Source organism: Ictalurus punctatus, chromosome 2 (genome assembly GCF_001660625.3).
Source record: "Ictalurus punctatus breed USDA103 chromosome 2, Coco_2.0, whole genome shotgun sequence".
Lineage (NCBI taxonomy): Eukaryota > Metazoa > Chordata > Actinopteri > Siluriformes > Ictaluridae > Ictalurus > Ictalurus punctatus.
This window is the reverse complement of record NC_030417.2, coordinates 23,548,424-23,564,275: the sequence shown is the minus strand read 5'-3', so window position 1 is coordinate 23,564,275 and position 15,852 is coordinate 23,548,424. Positions and strand designations below refer to the sequence as shown.

Here is a 15,852-nt window from a genome sequence, read left to right as displayed (position 1 = left end):
CCTACTGTTGGATTCTAAAGCGCACGCCTAGTTTGAAGCGTTTCTTCTCAAAAGCAAATTAAAAACAACAAAAAACAAACAAACGAACGAATACTCTGCCCATCGTTTCATATCTGTAATCATATTCCTTAATCTGTTCAGTAATGTATTTGTATTTGGTTACAGCCCTACTACATACTACAGTCCCCTCCAAAAGTATTGGAATGGTAAGGCCCATTCTTTTGTTTTTGCTATACACTGAATTTGAGATCAAAAGATGAATATGAGACAGTAGATCACAATTCCAGCTTACATTTCCTGATATTTACATCTAGATGTGTTCAACAACTTCAGACATAGCACATTTAATGGCTATAATGTTAATCTTTTGATCTCAAACCCAAATATTTTCAGTGTATAGGAAAAACAAAAGAATTGGCTTTGCCGTTCCAATACTTTCGGAAAGGACTGTAAATATCAACTGAGGAAAAGTTTTTATATGTGCTTTTGATAAATACTGATAAATAATAAAATCCAAATCCAGCGCAGGGTCAGTTAGCAGTTCTATATAGCACTATATTTGTTTTTTTTTGTTTTTTTCTCAAGAACTTTAATTTGCATATTAACCTTGTGCACAACATTTTGAGATTTCAGAAATGTTGTGAATATTCTCCATTATGCTTTCAGGTGTCAGATCTGAAAGGCACGCACATATCTTTCAGAAAAGCTTTCTTTTCAGAAAAGGTCAACCAATACAAGAATCCCTGAAAGACAGTTTTTATATAAATGCAGGTCAATGTACTCACTACTTCCTAGAGGTGTATTTCTTTTTACAACCCTCCATTTTATCCAAGTTCTCTCTACCCCTATGCCCATATCTCCCTTTATCTTTGTCTCTCACTCCATCACTCACCACTGTCTGGAAGCAGGAGTGGAGCTGGGTGAGGAAGGGTGGCTTATCCCTCAGTGCCAGCACCCTCTTCTCAACCATAGTGCACTCCACATCATCGTCCTGGATCACAACGTCCTTCTTCAGGATCTTGATTGCGTACAGCTCCTCTGTGGACTTCATTTCCGCCAGCATTACCTGCATGGGGAACACAGACTCCATCAGACTCTTAAGAGAAGATGTCAGGTTTAGAAATAGAGAAATGAGCAAGGATTCAAATTTTTATTAACTGTACACAAACTGTACACATAATAAATATATTTGTACTGTACAACACTGAAGGAGCAGTGCAAGTACACTGAATTGAATTTAAAAAAAAATTAAAACCAGATTCATTATCATTAATTATTGTATGCTTGTTCTGGAAAAGTATTTAAAATATTCACTTGGGAAGAAGTATCACTACTAGTGTAACATAACATGAAAAAAATGGTACACCATCATAGCAATATACGTACCATCACACCACTAAATGCTACAATGCTAGCACAGTTAATACACATGAAACACTAGCAGGGAATTTAGAATGATTTCATGAACTTTTTTGCTAACCAACCTCATTTTGAAATGATTCATTCTTAGTTAAGCTTAGATAGGGATGCTAGCATAATCTCATTTGCTCTTTGTTAACCAACCCCAGTTTGAAATGATTAGTTCTTAGCTGAGGATGGGAAGTTGCCATGATTTCACCCCTCTATGCTAACAGATGCCAGGTTTCATTAGTTAATTCTTAGTTAAGATGAGGAAGGGAAGTTAGCACACAGTAATCTCATTTGCTTACTGCAAACTGACCCTAGATTGCAAGTAAAATCTACAACATTTACAATAAAAGCTGACTGAGTGTTGAAATACAGGTTTGGGAATCATGACTGACCTTGCCAAAGCTACCCTTTCCTAGAAGTGCCAAGAAGTGGAAATCGTTGAGTCGAACCCTGTCCATGTTGCTGGAGGGAAAACTGAAGCGCCGGTGGTCTGATGGTGTGATCATTTTCTTGCCTGGGCCCAATTTAGCTTTCTATAAAAACAAGAGATTTTAATGAGCACGCACACAAACACACTCCACCGTATCACAGAATAGATCTTGCCTGGCGAAGACTACAAAACAACAGCAACTCTTAAATACTCACAGTAAAGTGGGTAGTAGAACCGTATATTTATTAAAGTGGACCTGATAAAATGCGAAACTAAATTGCACACATGGAACACAAACAGCTGCTGGATTATTAATACAGCAGGTATGTAGTGTGTACTCTCTAGCTGGTGTGAACTACAGTATGCAGTTCCATATCCTTTATATAATTACTGTTTTTCTTGATACCCTATTACACTATTTGCACTTCATGCAGTGGGTGTACCAAGCTCATACGGTCTTGTTATGTTACACCATAGCCTTGTAAACTCAATCAACTGATGCTACACAAAAATGCTAGCATAGCTAACAAAGACTTTTTGGAGATTGGATAACCTTTCAGTCTTTTTTAAATCTTCAACTGTCCAGTTTGGGTGAGTCTGTGCACATGATCACGTCAGATTTCTGTTCTTGAATGACAGGAGTGGAACCCGATGTGGTCTTCTGCTCTTGTAGCCCATCTGCCTCAAGGTTTGACGTGATGTGTGTTCTGAGATGCTTTTCTGCTCACCACGGTTGTAAATAGTGCTTATTTGATGATTTTATTTTACTCTAGCCTTAACTGAACTGAATTTCTTAACCCGAATCTACTTCATTTTAGACAGTGTGCTGCCACCATATGATTGGCTGATTTGGATCATTTGATTAGGTAACTGCTTGAATGAACAGGTGTACAAGTGTTCCTATTAAAATAAGCACAAATGAAAATATACTTTAAAACATGATTACATTTCCATAAAACAAATGGCAAGTCAATTGAGAGTAGATCAACAAGGAGCTTTCATAGGCCACAACATCAGCATTTAAGCATGCTGCAAAGTACACATGCAATATTGCTTTCATTTAGGTTCATATAGTGTGTAATTACGCTTTGTTGACTGTTGTTATAGCCAGTGACAGTAACATCCGCTTTAAAGGGAAACTTCAGCAAGGACAAATAATTTTCAAAAATAATTCCTCTGTCCTTAAATCTTAACTCTTATAGTCCTGCATCCTCAGGGGAAGGATTGTGAATAAGGGATGCAAGAAAACAAAATAAGGAATCACATAATTAATGAGAAGAACCTTTTAATACGCTTCATATGATATCATACAATTCGTTTTGTATTGTGTTGTTCTTCCAGCCAGAGACGTGGATTTTTGTCTCTTCCTCCTGACAGTGTTAATAAGGACCTTTCTTAGCCTCAAATTACACCCTCCATCTCCATCTAACACAAGATTACTCCCTTTCTTTCATTCATTTTCCCCTTCTCTTGTCTTCTTCCTGTTTGTAGCTTCACATGGCTTTACTAACAAAGGAGCGAGAAACTGGTGAAATCACACACACACACACACACACACACACACACACACACACACACACACACACTTTATGTTTCTCCCTCTCTGCTTTCCAACATCTTTCAATTTCTATCATTTTATCTGGTTCATTACTATATACTGTACCAGAGCACATCAACTGGCAGCAGATCGGACCATGCACTCATAAAATACTGTAGCAAAACAGATCAATAAATGAAAAAAAAAAAAAACCTGGCCGTAGTTCATCAGCTCCAGGTTTTTATACATGAATCATTAAGTTTTCTGTAGCAGATCCTCTTGCAGCTTGTTTTCATAAACTTACAAACTGTTTCATTTATAGCAATAAATGAATCAATAATGGTTAAATATTAGAAGGTAACCATTCGGTCATGTTAGCTGCTTATCTGAACCTTTACAAATCAGGAATTTTATGCAACTGGACCTGGAGAATAGATAAAGATATAAAGAACAACTGCATCATCTGCAGCAGTCTTGCTCTGTCCTGAATCCAGTTAGTATTATTAATATTATTAGTGACAGTGGTGAGCCATTAAAAAAATATTAGCCAACAGAATATATGTGTGTTCTTCTAATGCTGTCTCAGTAGCTGAGGGACTGTGTGTATGTCCATAATATGCACTGCGAGCTTCTATCATTTTTAACACTAAGAAATGGCTGCAAGTTGGTTTAAAGCTTGAGGTAATGATGTGATAATGTCCTTAATGGTTGTATAAAGTCAATACGGTTGCAGTATTTGTGTCTCAGATAACATGTGAAATGGTAAATGGCACACTTATATACTGCTTTTATCCAACGCTTTACACTGGGTCTCATTCACCCATTCACACACCAATGGTAGCAGAGCTGCCATACAAGGGGCTATCTTGTTATTGGGAGCAACTTGGGGTTCAATGTCTTGCCCAAGGACACTTCAGCATGTGGAGTCATGTGGGCCAGGAATCGAACCGCCAACCCTACAATTAGTGGACAACCCGCGCTACCACCTGAGCCACAGCCGCCACATGTTCCCCTAGAACTGTGATATATAATATATATATATTTGCTCATACTAATCCCCACCCAAAAGGAGATGTAATATACAGTATGTGAACCATATATTTCCAGTATGGCAAACTACTCAGGTTAAATTTTCAAGTATGCAGCCAGAACTATACTCAAAATGATAAATATGAATATATTTGTCTTTTCAATTCAAACAAAGAGTACATACTCTACGGTAACAAAAAAAATTGCTGTAAAGTTTACACTTACTAACACTTTACTGAGTTGCCAGTAAAGTGTTATAAAATGTACAGTAAACAACTGTAAAACATTTACAGTAAGCAGTGCAATATCTCACATAGTAAGAAAAAACACATAATCCAGTACATTTGCTCAATGCAGGACTGAGCTGAAGTGTATTGATCTAGGACCCTACCATGGCAGTGTGGTAGTGCTAGGATTTGAACACATGGCTCTCTGGTCTCTAATTGAAAGTCTTAAACACTGAGCCTCCATAACTTTCTCTATTAATGCATGCCGATTCAACCACTTCTCCACTGAACGACTGCACTGAATCAATGTGAGATGGTTGACCTAGTCATAGTGGCTCAGTGGTTAAGGCTTTGAGTTACAGTTCAGAAAGTTGTGTGTTCAAATCCCAGCATTGCTCAGATATATCAAGCATCAAGCACATGATAGAGAGACAGTACATTATTGATCCCCAAGAGGAAATGCACTGGATTATATATTTATTTTATACCACGCATTACAGTATATTACAGTTGTTTACTGTAAATTTTAAAGTACTTTAGTAAAATCTAGATATTAATTGTAAAATCTACAGTAACTTCTCTATATTTAGAGCCTTTAAAAAAGTTTTAATTATTAACAGATGGTAGCAGCTTAATACTTTATACAGAACAGGAAATATGCTATTAATTCTAATTATGCATTGTATTTATGTAGCTAAAGCTTGAAGCTAAAGAGCTTTTCGGCTGCCTTAATGTATCATTTTTAGATTTTTAGCTGACAAGTAACACAGAATGCCAGTAGGTGTGAATGTGTATACATGCTGCCATGCTGTAGTGGTGTTCCATCCAGGGAGTATTCCCACCACACCCAGTATTCCTGGGATAAACTCCAGATCCACTAGGGAACATCAGTCACTGAAGCAGTCTAATGTAATACTGCAAGTCAACTGTATCCACAAGTAAATCTGTGATTGACATTACTCACATGACTACACCAGAGAAAAATATATAAGCTGTATATCAGGTACAAGGAGCAGTTGTATACAGTACACAAGTCTCTTCGAGAAGGATTCACACCACTCGCTCATTACAAGACTCAAACAAAAATCTTGTCCTGCCCTCTAGTGTTGTTCAGATGTAAGTGCACTTTCCATGAGCATGCATAAATAAACTTCATACAACATTAAGTGCAGTGAGCAGCAGTGATGCAGTTCTGTATTCATTACACAGAGGATCTTCTTTTTTTAATCATAGAACTGTGGGTGGGATAAAGGGCAGGAATATTGTAGTGCTTCATTTCCTGTGCATGCACACGGAGGCATGCTTCATCTGAGTGCAGTGGGCAACTTCTACAGAAAGCATGCTACAGACCACTTACGCACACGGTAGATTACACAGTAATATACCATCCAGGAATATTGTAGAATATTCTACAATATTATACATTAATACGTAAATATATTACACAGTAATATACCGTCCCTTCAGCAACCGTGGGCTGCCTCTTTACTAACAATTTCAAGTGTGTGTGTGTGTGTGTGTGTGTGTGTGTGTGTGTGTTTGTGCATGCATAGAAACCCTGTAAAGAATCAATGATTGCATCATTGTTAGTAAATCTGATTTCTCTGTAGTGGCCACAGCCACAAACAAAAAAATCAGAGAGGAAAAAAAGAGGATGAGATCGCAGGGGTGAGGGAGCAAGCAGAGAACAGAAAAAGCTACCTTTAAGAAGTGGATATTTAGCTGACAGGCCTACAAGAGAGGAGAAAAACTGCAAGGTTAGTCTATACTGTACATCTCTGTTAACTAAGCAGGACCTAATAAGGAGGTACGAACAAGGAGGCATACATACAGAGACAAAGGAGGCTAAAGCTAGAGGTCTGACTATGAAAAAAAACGGATTACATAATATTATACCTTACTGAATACACTTTCAAGTGCTCGAGACTGTGGGAAAATGTACTGGAGACAAGTGTTATGCCTCATATGGCGTACGCAGGAAGAGTTATCAAAATTGGAAAGCTAAAACAGTCATAGTCAGAAACAGTTACAGACAAACTACAACCTGTGGCCGTGGTCACTCAGTGATTATAGTTCTGTTCTCATGACCAGAGCGTTGTGTTTAAATCAGAGATTTGCGAATCTTTAGCAAGACCCTTAACAATCTTCTCTTAGCGTGATTTCTGATGGCTGTTCCAAGATTCCTTCCAAGATGGGAGGTTAAAACTGGCATAAAATGACAGGTGTCAAAGCGTAGATCACAAGGTCAAATGCAGCCTGCTGCCTCATTCCATGTACAACCTGCACAAACATTTTAGTTTGAAAAGTATATTGAAACTGAACATAGTACACGACTACAACATGGTCTCAGTGGAGGTGTACAACCTAAAGTATCAATCGAAACAGCATCACACACATTCTGTCCATTCCACCAGTGCAGCAGCATGGTTAATTATTATAAAGGAAACTAACAACCCAAGCGTACGCTAGTGAAACAGGAGGGATGGGGACAGTCAATCTTGCACAAGCTGTATTTACAATGTTCATTTCAAACTGACAAAAGACTGCAAAAATGTGACTTATTAAACTGTATATTTGTGAACACTTTATACTGATATACTGTATATACAGAGTGTCCCAAAGTCTCGATATATATGGGAAACACTTTTTAGCATAATATCTTCCAAAAATTTTTGTCAATACTTTGTGATAGCTCTCTTTGCCAAGATAACAGCTCTGAGTCTTCTCCTATAAAGCCTGATTGAGTTGGAGAATACAAGGCAAGGGATCTGAAACCGTTTCTCCATACAGAATCTCTCCAGATCCTTCAAATTTCGAGGTCCACGCTGGTGGCTTCTCCTCTTCAGTTCACCCCACAGGTTTTCTATGGTTTTCAAGTCAGTTCTACCTCTCTGTGTGCGCCAAAACCACCTCTGGTGTTTATTGCCAAAGAGCTCTATTTTGGTTTCATCTGACCATAGAGCCCGATCCCATTTGAAGTTCCAGTAATGTCTGGCAAACTGAAGACGCTTGAGTTTGTTTTTGGATCAGAGTAGAGGCTTTTTTCTTTAAACCCTTCCAAACAACTTGTGGTGATGTAGGTGACTTCAGATTATAGTTTTGGAGAATTTCTGACCCTAAGACACAACTAACTTCTGCAATTCTCCAGCTGTGATCCTTGGAGATTTTTTGGCTATTCAAACTATCCTCTTCACAGTGCGTTGAGAAAATATAGACACACGCCCTCTTCAAGTTGATTCATAATATATTGATCCATATATGTATATATATGAATTATACATATATGAATTAATATGTTGATTCATATATATTTGATAAACCTGTATTGTGTTTGCAATTGCCTGATATCCATTAGAACAAGTATTTTGGTGATTTTTTTAAACAAAAGATCAAACAGTTAAACAATAAAGACAGCCTTCTTTGCTCATATTCACCAAAGGTGCCAATATTAGTGTGAGGCACTGTATATAGAGACAAATTGAAGAAAAAAACAAAACAAAATCCAACCAACCAAACATAAAAACACAAAGGCACATGGGCTCTTCACGCACATCTCACAGAGCTCTTGCGGATTAAAATGCTGTTTATAATAAAGGTGTAATTGCTGCATGTCCCTGAACCCTTCTGAAACACATCCAGTGTTATTTGGTCTTTTATATAATGATTAAAATGCATCATCCTGTGTAGTGACCCACAAAATATTTTTAAAAAGAGAAGTTGATGGAAGTTGATGGATAGTACTGACTGAGTAATGTTCTTAGTAAAGATAAGCCCATGTGATTTCTTCTTTAGAAGTAATTAGTAATTAGTAAGTGCATTTGGGCTAGATGATAGCCATGTGGTTGTCAAAGTCTTGAACATCCACATTTGCACTCTGAGCACCCTGTTTACACAGAAATAAAGTCAAACAGACATTTAAAAAATAGAATAATCAAGAAATGGGGAGAAAGTAGTGTTGGTTTATTTATTTTTTGGTTGCAGTGCACATAATTTCTGTCAACATCATCTCTAGTAATGAAGTTGCTGATTTTTTGTGGATTTTTTAATAATATGATATTAAAATATAAGTTCATAGTTACATATGAACTTAAAATTACAGCTTATACTGCATATTTTTTTCAGTTGTTTTGTAGCTACATGACTGATTATGCTACGTGATATTATGCTTCTCTGTGCATTTAACTTGCCCAGTTTATACTGTCAGTATATGAATAGTATTCATTATACATAGTACATGGAATCCACTATGATATCGAATATACATGTAAATGTTATATATAAAGATATAGGTCTATAAGTAATGGGATATTAATAAATTGTACTTTTTCATTTGAATGCTTGTACATTTGCAGTGTATTGCATTATTACTATTCACGGGCTCTGAGATAAATATTTTGTCCTTTAATAGAGCAATGAGGCATTGGATATCCACGTTTTGTTGCACAGATCCTCTTGCAGGATATTTCCTCTTTCAGAACTCGCATTTCAGTCAAACACTGCAGAACACCTTGAAAACTGCCAGACCTTTAGGCACTGAGGTATTTTTATTTATTTTTTGCTAGAAGATACAGAAACCAATCCAATTCATACATCCTGTAAGGGATTTTATGCTGGTGACAGATGTATGATAAATGCTGTGCAGTTGATAACATTCCAGAAAAAAAATTAAGCTTGGCTTCATCAGAACAACTTCATGTCAGCTCTGTCAACATTACATTGCTAACACATCCTTTGCCAGGTCTTGTTTCCATGGTAATGAGAGTGTATTCAGTGATGTGCTTGCACCTCAGAGACGTCAATGACACATTGGACATGGAAAGAGAGTATTAACACATTGTAATAACAATATTACAATTTCCTGTGAGGTGTTTTTGTACAGGACAAAAGCACTTGCCATACAATGGAACCATTAATGCAGAAATATATGTACACATTTTGGTGCAACATATGTTGCCATCCAGATGTTGTCTTTTCCAGGGACATCCCTGCATTTTCCAGCAGGACAACGCCAAACCACATTCTGCCCAGATTACAAGCACATGCATACAAGAAATGCATAATGAATGAATGGGGGAAAATTCCGCTTGCTAAACTTAACCAACTGGTGTCTTCACTCAGTGCCCAAAAGCTTAATAAGTGTTATTAAAAGAAAAAGTGATGTTACACAGTGGTAAACAGTCGACTGTCCCAACTTTTTTGGAGTGTGTGGCAGTCATCACATTTGAAATTAGTGTATATTTTCAAAAATAAATTAAACTCACAAAGTAAAACATCAAATAGTGTGTTTTCAATATAGTACATGTGAAGTGAATTTTCAAATAACTCCTTTTTTTGTTGTTTTTTTGCATTTTCCATACTGTCTTTTTCCAATCTTTTTCAGAATTGGGGTTGTAACTCAGTGCTGTTATCTTGGCAAAGGGATTTTTTTTTAGAACGTACTTAGGGTGCCAATAATTCTGGGGCTGACTGCAGTTAGTATTTTTATGTTGTCTGTATTAATAGCACAGATGCAGTGTGCAGTATATAATGTTAACTCTGAGTTTAATGCAGGACAATCCAAAATATTAGTTCAAATAATTAACTCATATTTACTGCTTCACTTCATAATAAATAAACAGAAGATTTTAGAATTTTAAAATATATAAAACAAAGAAAGTAAATGTTCAATATCTGGAATATTCAATATTCCATATCTGGAATATTATTAATATTCTGCACTATTTCTAGGTCCCTATTTAAATATAAGCAGGTTTTTTATATTGTTCATGTTAACTGCTTTTTACAAAGGGTCAGGTTTTCCTCGTGCCTAATCATTTCTATCGAAGCACGTATTCAAATGACACTCTGATGGATTTCATCTCATATGGATCATAAGATTTTGCACAAACATGTGGAGTCCATACCAGCTCGAGTAAATAATTTGTTTTAGATTTATGATAGCTATTGTAGAATTGGAGAGAACAGAGAAGAGGAAAATGGAGACTCATGTTGTAACAGTAAAACCTCTCCAGCATCACTGACTAATGCCAGCACCATGTGAGCATGTGCAGTGACCACTCAGGTCACATTGGCACTGTAGCTCTCGACTCTGCCAATGCCTGCATCAACAATCTTGCCAAAACTACAGTCGCCATGGTGACCTAGGGAGTAGATTTGCAATTTGGCATCTGCAGGAAAACAGATTATGCCAAAACAAACAAACCAAAAGAAATTTATACAGGGTCCATGTTTTCCATGTTACACAATCTTCTGTGGTTGAAAAGACAGCTTGGTACTTAGGTTCATTAACTGTCAATCAAAGCTGCACCGTAGAAAATCTACTGTAAATTGTAGGTACTAAAACGACTGTAAAATTGCTGTAACATTTACAGAAGCCAACTTCCAAACTTATTTGTAATATCTTACATAGTATAAAATAACATAATCCTGTACATTTGCTTATTTGGCTGATGCTTAAAAAAAAAACCCAACAACTTTGATGTAGGATACAACTGAGCTGAGGGTTAAAGGTCTTGATTAAGGACCCAACCATAGCATTTTGGTGGTTTTTTGGATTTGAACACATGACCTTCTAATCTATAACTCAACACCTTCATCAGAGTTAGCTGTGAAAGTTATTTGTTTTTTTTATTTTAAAGCATCAGCCAAATGAACAAATGTGCTAGATTATGTGTTACTATGTGCTGCAATATAAGGTATTATAGTACTTTACTGTAAATATCCTTTACATTTGTTTAATGTACAGTTTACAGTACTTTACTGGCATCTGTGTTTTATTTATTTATTTATTTATCTATTTATTTATTTTTACAATGTGGACAAGTTGTACCTTAGTATTGTACGGTACTACCTTAGAACAGAGCCATTTACTTCAAATTTACAGTATCAAAATTCTGAGACAATTGCAAAGTGGCTTTTTGAGTCGTGCCCAAACACATCATTCTGTAAACTCAAATACTGTTTGGTTATATTATGTTCTGTCTGTCTGACTACTAACACCACATAATGAAAGGGATAAAACAGTTAAAGACATGCTGTTATTGGAAAATAATAAATGGTATCACACAACCCTTAAAATGACCTATATGACAGTTATATTAAAATGCAGAATGTACAAAACAAACTTCCAAGCATCATAAAGTGTGCAAACTGACTTTTGGTCCTGGTTTACATGGAAAACTTAATGTTATGTTATCTTAGCTTCCCACTGAAGATTTTCTACTACAAATTTGAAGTATTGAACTCCAGAACTACAGTAGTTTCTCCAGAACTCTTTTTAGTCTCTGTTTTATTGTTCCCATTCAATCATGCAAAATCATTCAAGTGAGCTCAGTTCTGTCCAGAGCTGTGAAAAGACCAAATGCCTACACCACAAAAATTACATTAGTATTACAGACTTCGGTTATTTGGAGTAAAGCTGCTCTCACCTCAAACTTATGCCTGAATTCTAAGTTAATGTCATCTACTTCTGGAATCGGTACATTGTAGTATTCACCTTCCTCCTGGTTCAGCATCTTGTACCTGTGAACACACAGAGAGAGAGAGAGAGAGAGAGAGAGAGAGAGAGAGAGAGAGAGAGAGAGAGAGAGAGAGAGAGAGAGAGAGAGAGAGAGAAGCTGGGTTCATCTTTTAGCATTTCATTTACAGTAATTCATATGGTGTATATCAAATATGTTTATCCAAAGAAACTTACAAATGAGTATAATCCACAACACAAACATTCAGATGAGTAGGTAAGGGATACTAAGTAGGGCTCAAAAGCAGATTTTTTTTTTTTATTCTGGTATTTGAACCTTAAAACAGAACCTTAACCACTGAGCTACAATTGTATTTACAAATCTCCTTGTAATGTTTGATGTATACAGTAAGTACATTGGGAGAAATGATAGAAAATGCTATAGGTTAAGTGCACTTGGTTATATATGAAATTGAACATTCTGGTCCTAGAATTCCGGCTTAGATCAGTAATCATTAGCGTCACTCCAAAATATGAATATACAGTATATCCCTTTATTTGTATTTCTTATTCTTATGGAGCATTACTATGCTGTGGGCAATGAGTACTATCATTCATCATAATACCATTCATTATTTTTATCATTCATCATAATACCATGTGGCTCAGTGCCCTACCATTATGCATAATAACAGCCTGTGCATAATTAAACGCACCTTTAATATTTATTTTGAAAAGAGAGGTAAGATATGCATAAATGCATTGCAATATTGCAATTATACTGCATCATATTGTGGTTGTACTATGAACCAATGGCATGGTATGGTTATTACGTAACAACCTTCACTAAAATAAAAATTACAAATAAAAAGATTATCTCGTAATTCAGTATGATGAATAGATTAATTATGATTCTTTGGTTTTTTATGTATTGTCTTATGTACAAAGATTTACTAAGCACTTTTACCTAATTACAAACTTCTATGCTTCATAGAAAGTGCTACAAAACAAAAAGGGTCCTCTCTTGCCCCTCATATGTATTTCAAAGTACATCTAATAAATATGGTCCAACTGAACTGTGAACTTTGTTATTCATATCACTTAGCATTAGGGAGTGATCAGTAATAAAATGTATTTCAGTAATACATGTAATTTTATAATACATACAGCGATCAGTAATAAAAAGCGATTTTTCTCTGCCACGGAATACTCTTTTTATTTCTCTCGCTCTCTCTCTCACACACACATGCACAAGTACACACAAACATGACTCTTTCCTTTTCTACTGGCATATGGTGTGCATTAACACATACACAAACACAAACCTGGTGCAGAAACCCCTCAAGCACACACACTTGACTTGGTCCTTCATAAGAGCACATTAGCAAGCTAAAGTGTTCTCTTAGAGTGGAGTTGTTATACCAGTGCCGGGTCATTAAAACAGATTAGGACTTTAATCACTGGTGTGTTAAAGCCTGTACAGCTATACTGAGATAACCAACATACCCATGTGGCTAAGGATGTACTAAAACAACCCAAAAGCCTTGTTTGCATAATGTGTATATGATTGAATCTCCATACTGATGCTAGAAGCAAGTATAGTGCTGGTCTACATCTGACAGAAGTTAAGAAGACCACCAACGTTGCTTACAGTGGCTTTATGAAGTTCAAATATAAGATATAAATTCAATACAAGAGCAAGATTTCTTGCAACTTGAATAGGTTCAACAAACATGCTGTCTGTATTGAACATTCGGACAATCTACAGTAGATGTAAGAAATTCTAGATGAATAAGTAAAATGCCAGTCTTGTTTGTGCTTCAATGTCAGAATATTATTGTAAAACCAGTTTTAGCTTCAGGATGCTTGCTTTAAATGCCAGAGGTGCACTAATAGTGGTGGAAGTCGTGCTTATAAAGTGGTGGCTCAGTGGTTAGGACTCTGAACTACTGCACTGGAAGGCTGTGAGTTTGATCCCCAATCCCACCAAGCTGCCACTATTGGGTCTATGAGGAAGGCCTTTAACCCTCATCTGCCCAGCTCAACTCTAAGTTACTCTGGATAAAAGAATCTGTGAGTGATGTGTCATTGACAAAGCAGCTGAAAGCATGGCTGACAATGACATTGCTAAGGAAAAGGAAGGAATCTAGAACTGATCATTGAGGTACTCCTTGGATGACTGGCTGGGGACTGGCTAAACCCTACTCTCTTAGAAAAAGTGGTTCCTTGTAGTGAAAATAGAAAACTTTGGCTAATGTGGGTGCATTAATCAAAAGCCTTCCTTTCTGTGCATTAACTGTTAAATTAGGGGAAATTATTGTTTTTATTAAAGCTTCAGAGATGTTCACAGATGTTTCAATATGTACAACCAAATTGGAAAAAGTACACATAAAGTATGATTCAGACTAAGCAAAGTAGTAAGAAAGCAGCCTTGCACACCAGACTGGCATTCAAACTCACTCTATTGATGATTTGGTGAATGCTTAGAGCACTTTCAATATTATCGCATTTTGATGTATTAAAATCCAGAGGTACAGACACATTGACAACAATTATAGAAACCAGGTTATGAAAAAAATCACCATGATCAATATTTTCTGCCTTGTTGATAAGTGTAATGTTGTTTGAGGGTGAAATGTCAGCCCAGAAATAAGTGTAACATTAGAATTTTTAAGGCTGAGTGACAGAAAGATGTACGGTAAGACACATACAGTATAAGTAACTGGAGTAGAGATTAACCTTAAGGGGAAAGGTGAGCAGAGTCAAAGTGATGGGAAGATGAGTTAGTAATGAGCACAGATATAATTAAAGGATTGTGGAAAAATAAATTAATGATTATATTATCCGAAATATAAAGATGAGATGATTGAGAGACAGCTGGTAAATGGTGTTAAGTAGTCCGTACAGGATTTCGAAGAGTTTTATGTGACTGCTGTGGCAAAACATGCTTCATTTTGCTGAAGCCTTTTCAAAATTTGCGGAGATTTTTGTGCTTTTTTTGTGGAAAACTACTTGATGTTTGTTGGTAAATGAGACCTTTTAGCTGTATTCATCGCACATGAATCGAAGAGGGCTTTGACTGAATGCGCATGCCACGTTGTGATGAGGAGGAGGGAGTGGCCAGGCTGTGAGGACACACACCTGGCACTGATTAGGCTAATCGGTGGGAGAGAGAGAGATAAAGGAGCAGCTGGACGTGCCGGGGGAGACAGAGACGCCCATGCACTTTGTGTTATGTTTGTGTTTTATGTTACGTTTACGTTCCGTTTAAAAACTTTATGTTCAGCCGGTTCCCGCCTCTTCCTTGCCCGACTTTAAAGTTTGTTACACACGTCTTGGGCCAAAATCAGCAGAAAAGAAATCTTCAGTAATGTTAAAGAATTGCAAGCTCCTCAGAATATTGCTGCATTTGTTTGATTTTGCTTTAATTTCTGTGATTGCAAAATCGCGAAATCCTGCAGGGACTGTTTAAGGAATTAGGTAGACACCTTTATCTGAATAAGGTTCAATACATGGCAGGGAAATCAGGAGAAAATATTTTTATTTATTTATTAAAACTTCACAGTAACTCCAACATGTAACAATTCTCCATCTGACGTTCTATCTCATTATTATATCGTGGTGCCAGACATAAAGGTTGCAGCCTTTTAGCTCATAAACAATCTTGTACAGAAGCTTCAGAGATAAGTAGGGCCTGTTTTTATAATGACTTGCAGAGTTAAACCCTTCTTTGCACTTCCAGTCGTCATGGCAACCTAGTCAT

General features: G+C 36.6%; 1 protein-coding gene across 2 annotated transcripts in view; it reads right to left on the bottom strand.

Annotated features, from left to right (window-relative positions):
• Positions 1 to 15,852, bottom strand: part of prkcab (protein kinase C, alpha, b) — a 165,450-nt gene that overhangs the window by 21,378 nt on the left and 128,220 nt on the right. Inside the window, exons 8-11 of one of the 2 annotated variants that reach the window (XM_017459435.3) lie at positions 12,061 to 12,154; positions 6,335 to 6,364; positions 1,803 to 1,943; positions 893 to 1,066 (exon numbers count right to left, since the gene is read on the bottom strand). In XM_017459435.3, coding sequence (XP_017314924.1) covers positions 893 to 1,066; positions 1,803 to 1,943; positions 6,335 to 6,364; positions 12,061 to 12,154 — 439 coding nt within the window. The remainder of the gene's footprint in view (positions 1 to 892; positions 1,067 to 1,802; positions 1,944 to 6,334; positions 6,365 to 12,060; positions 12,155 to 15,852) is intronic. The other variant, XM_017459440.3, reaches the window with a different exon arrangement.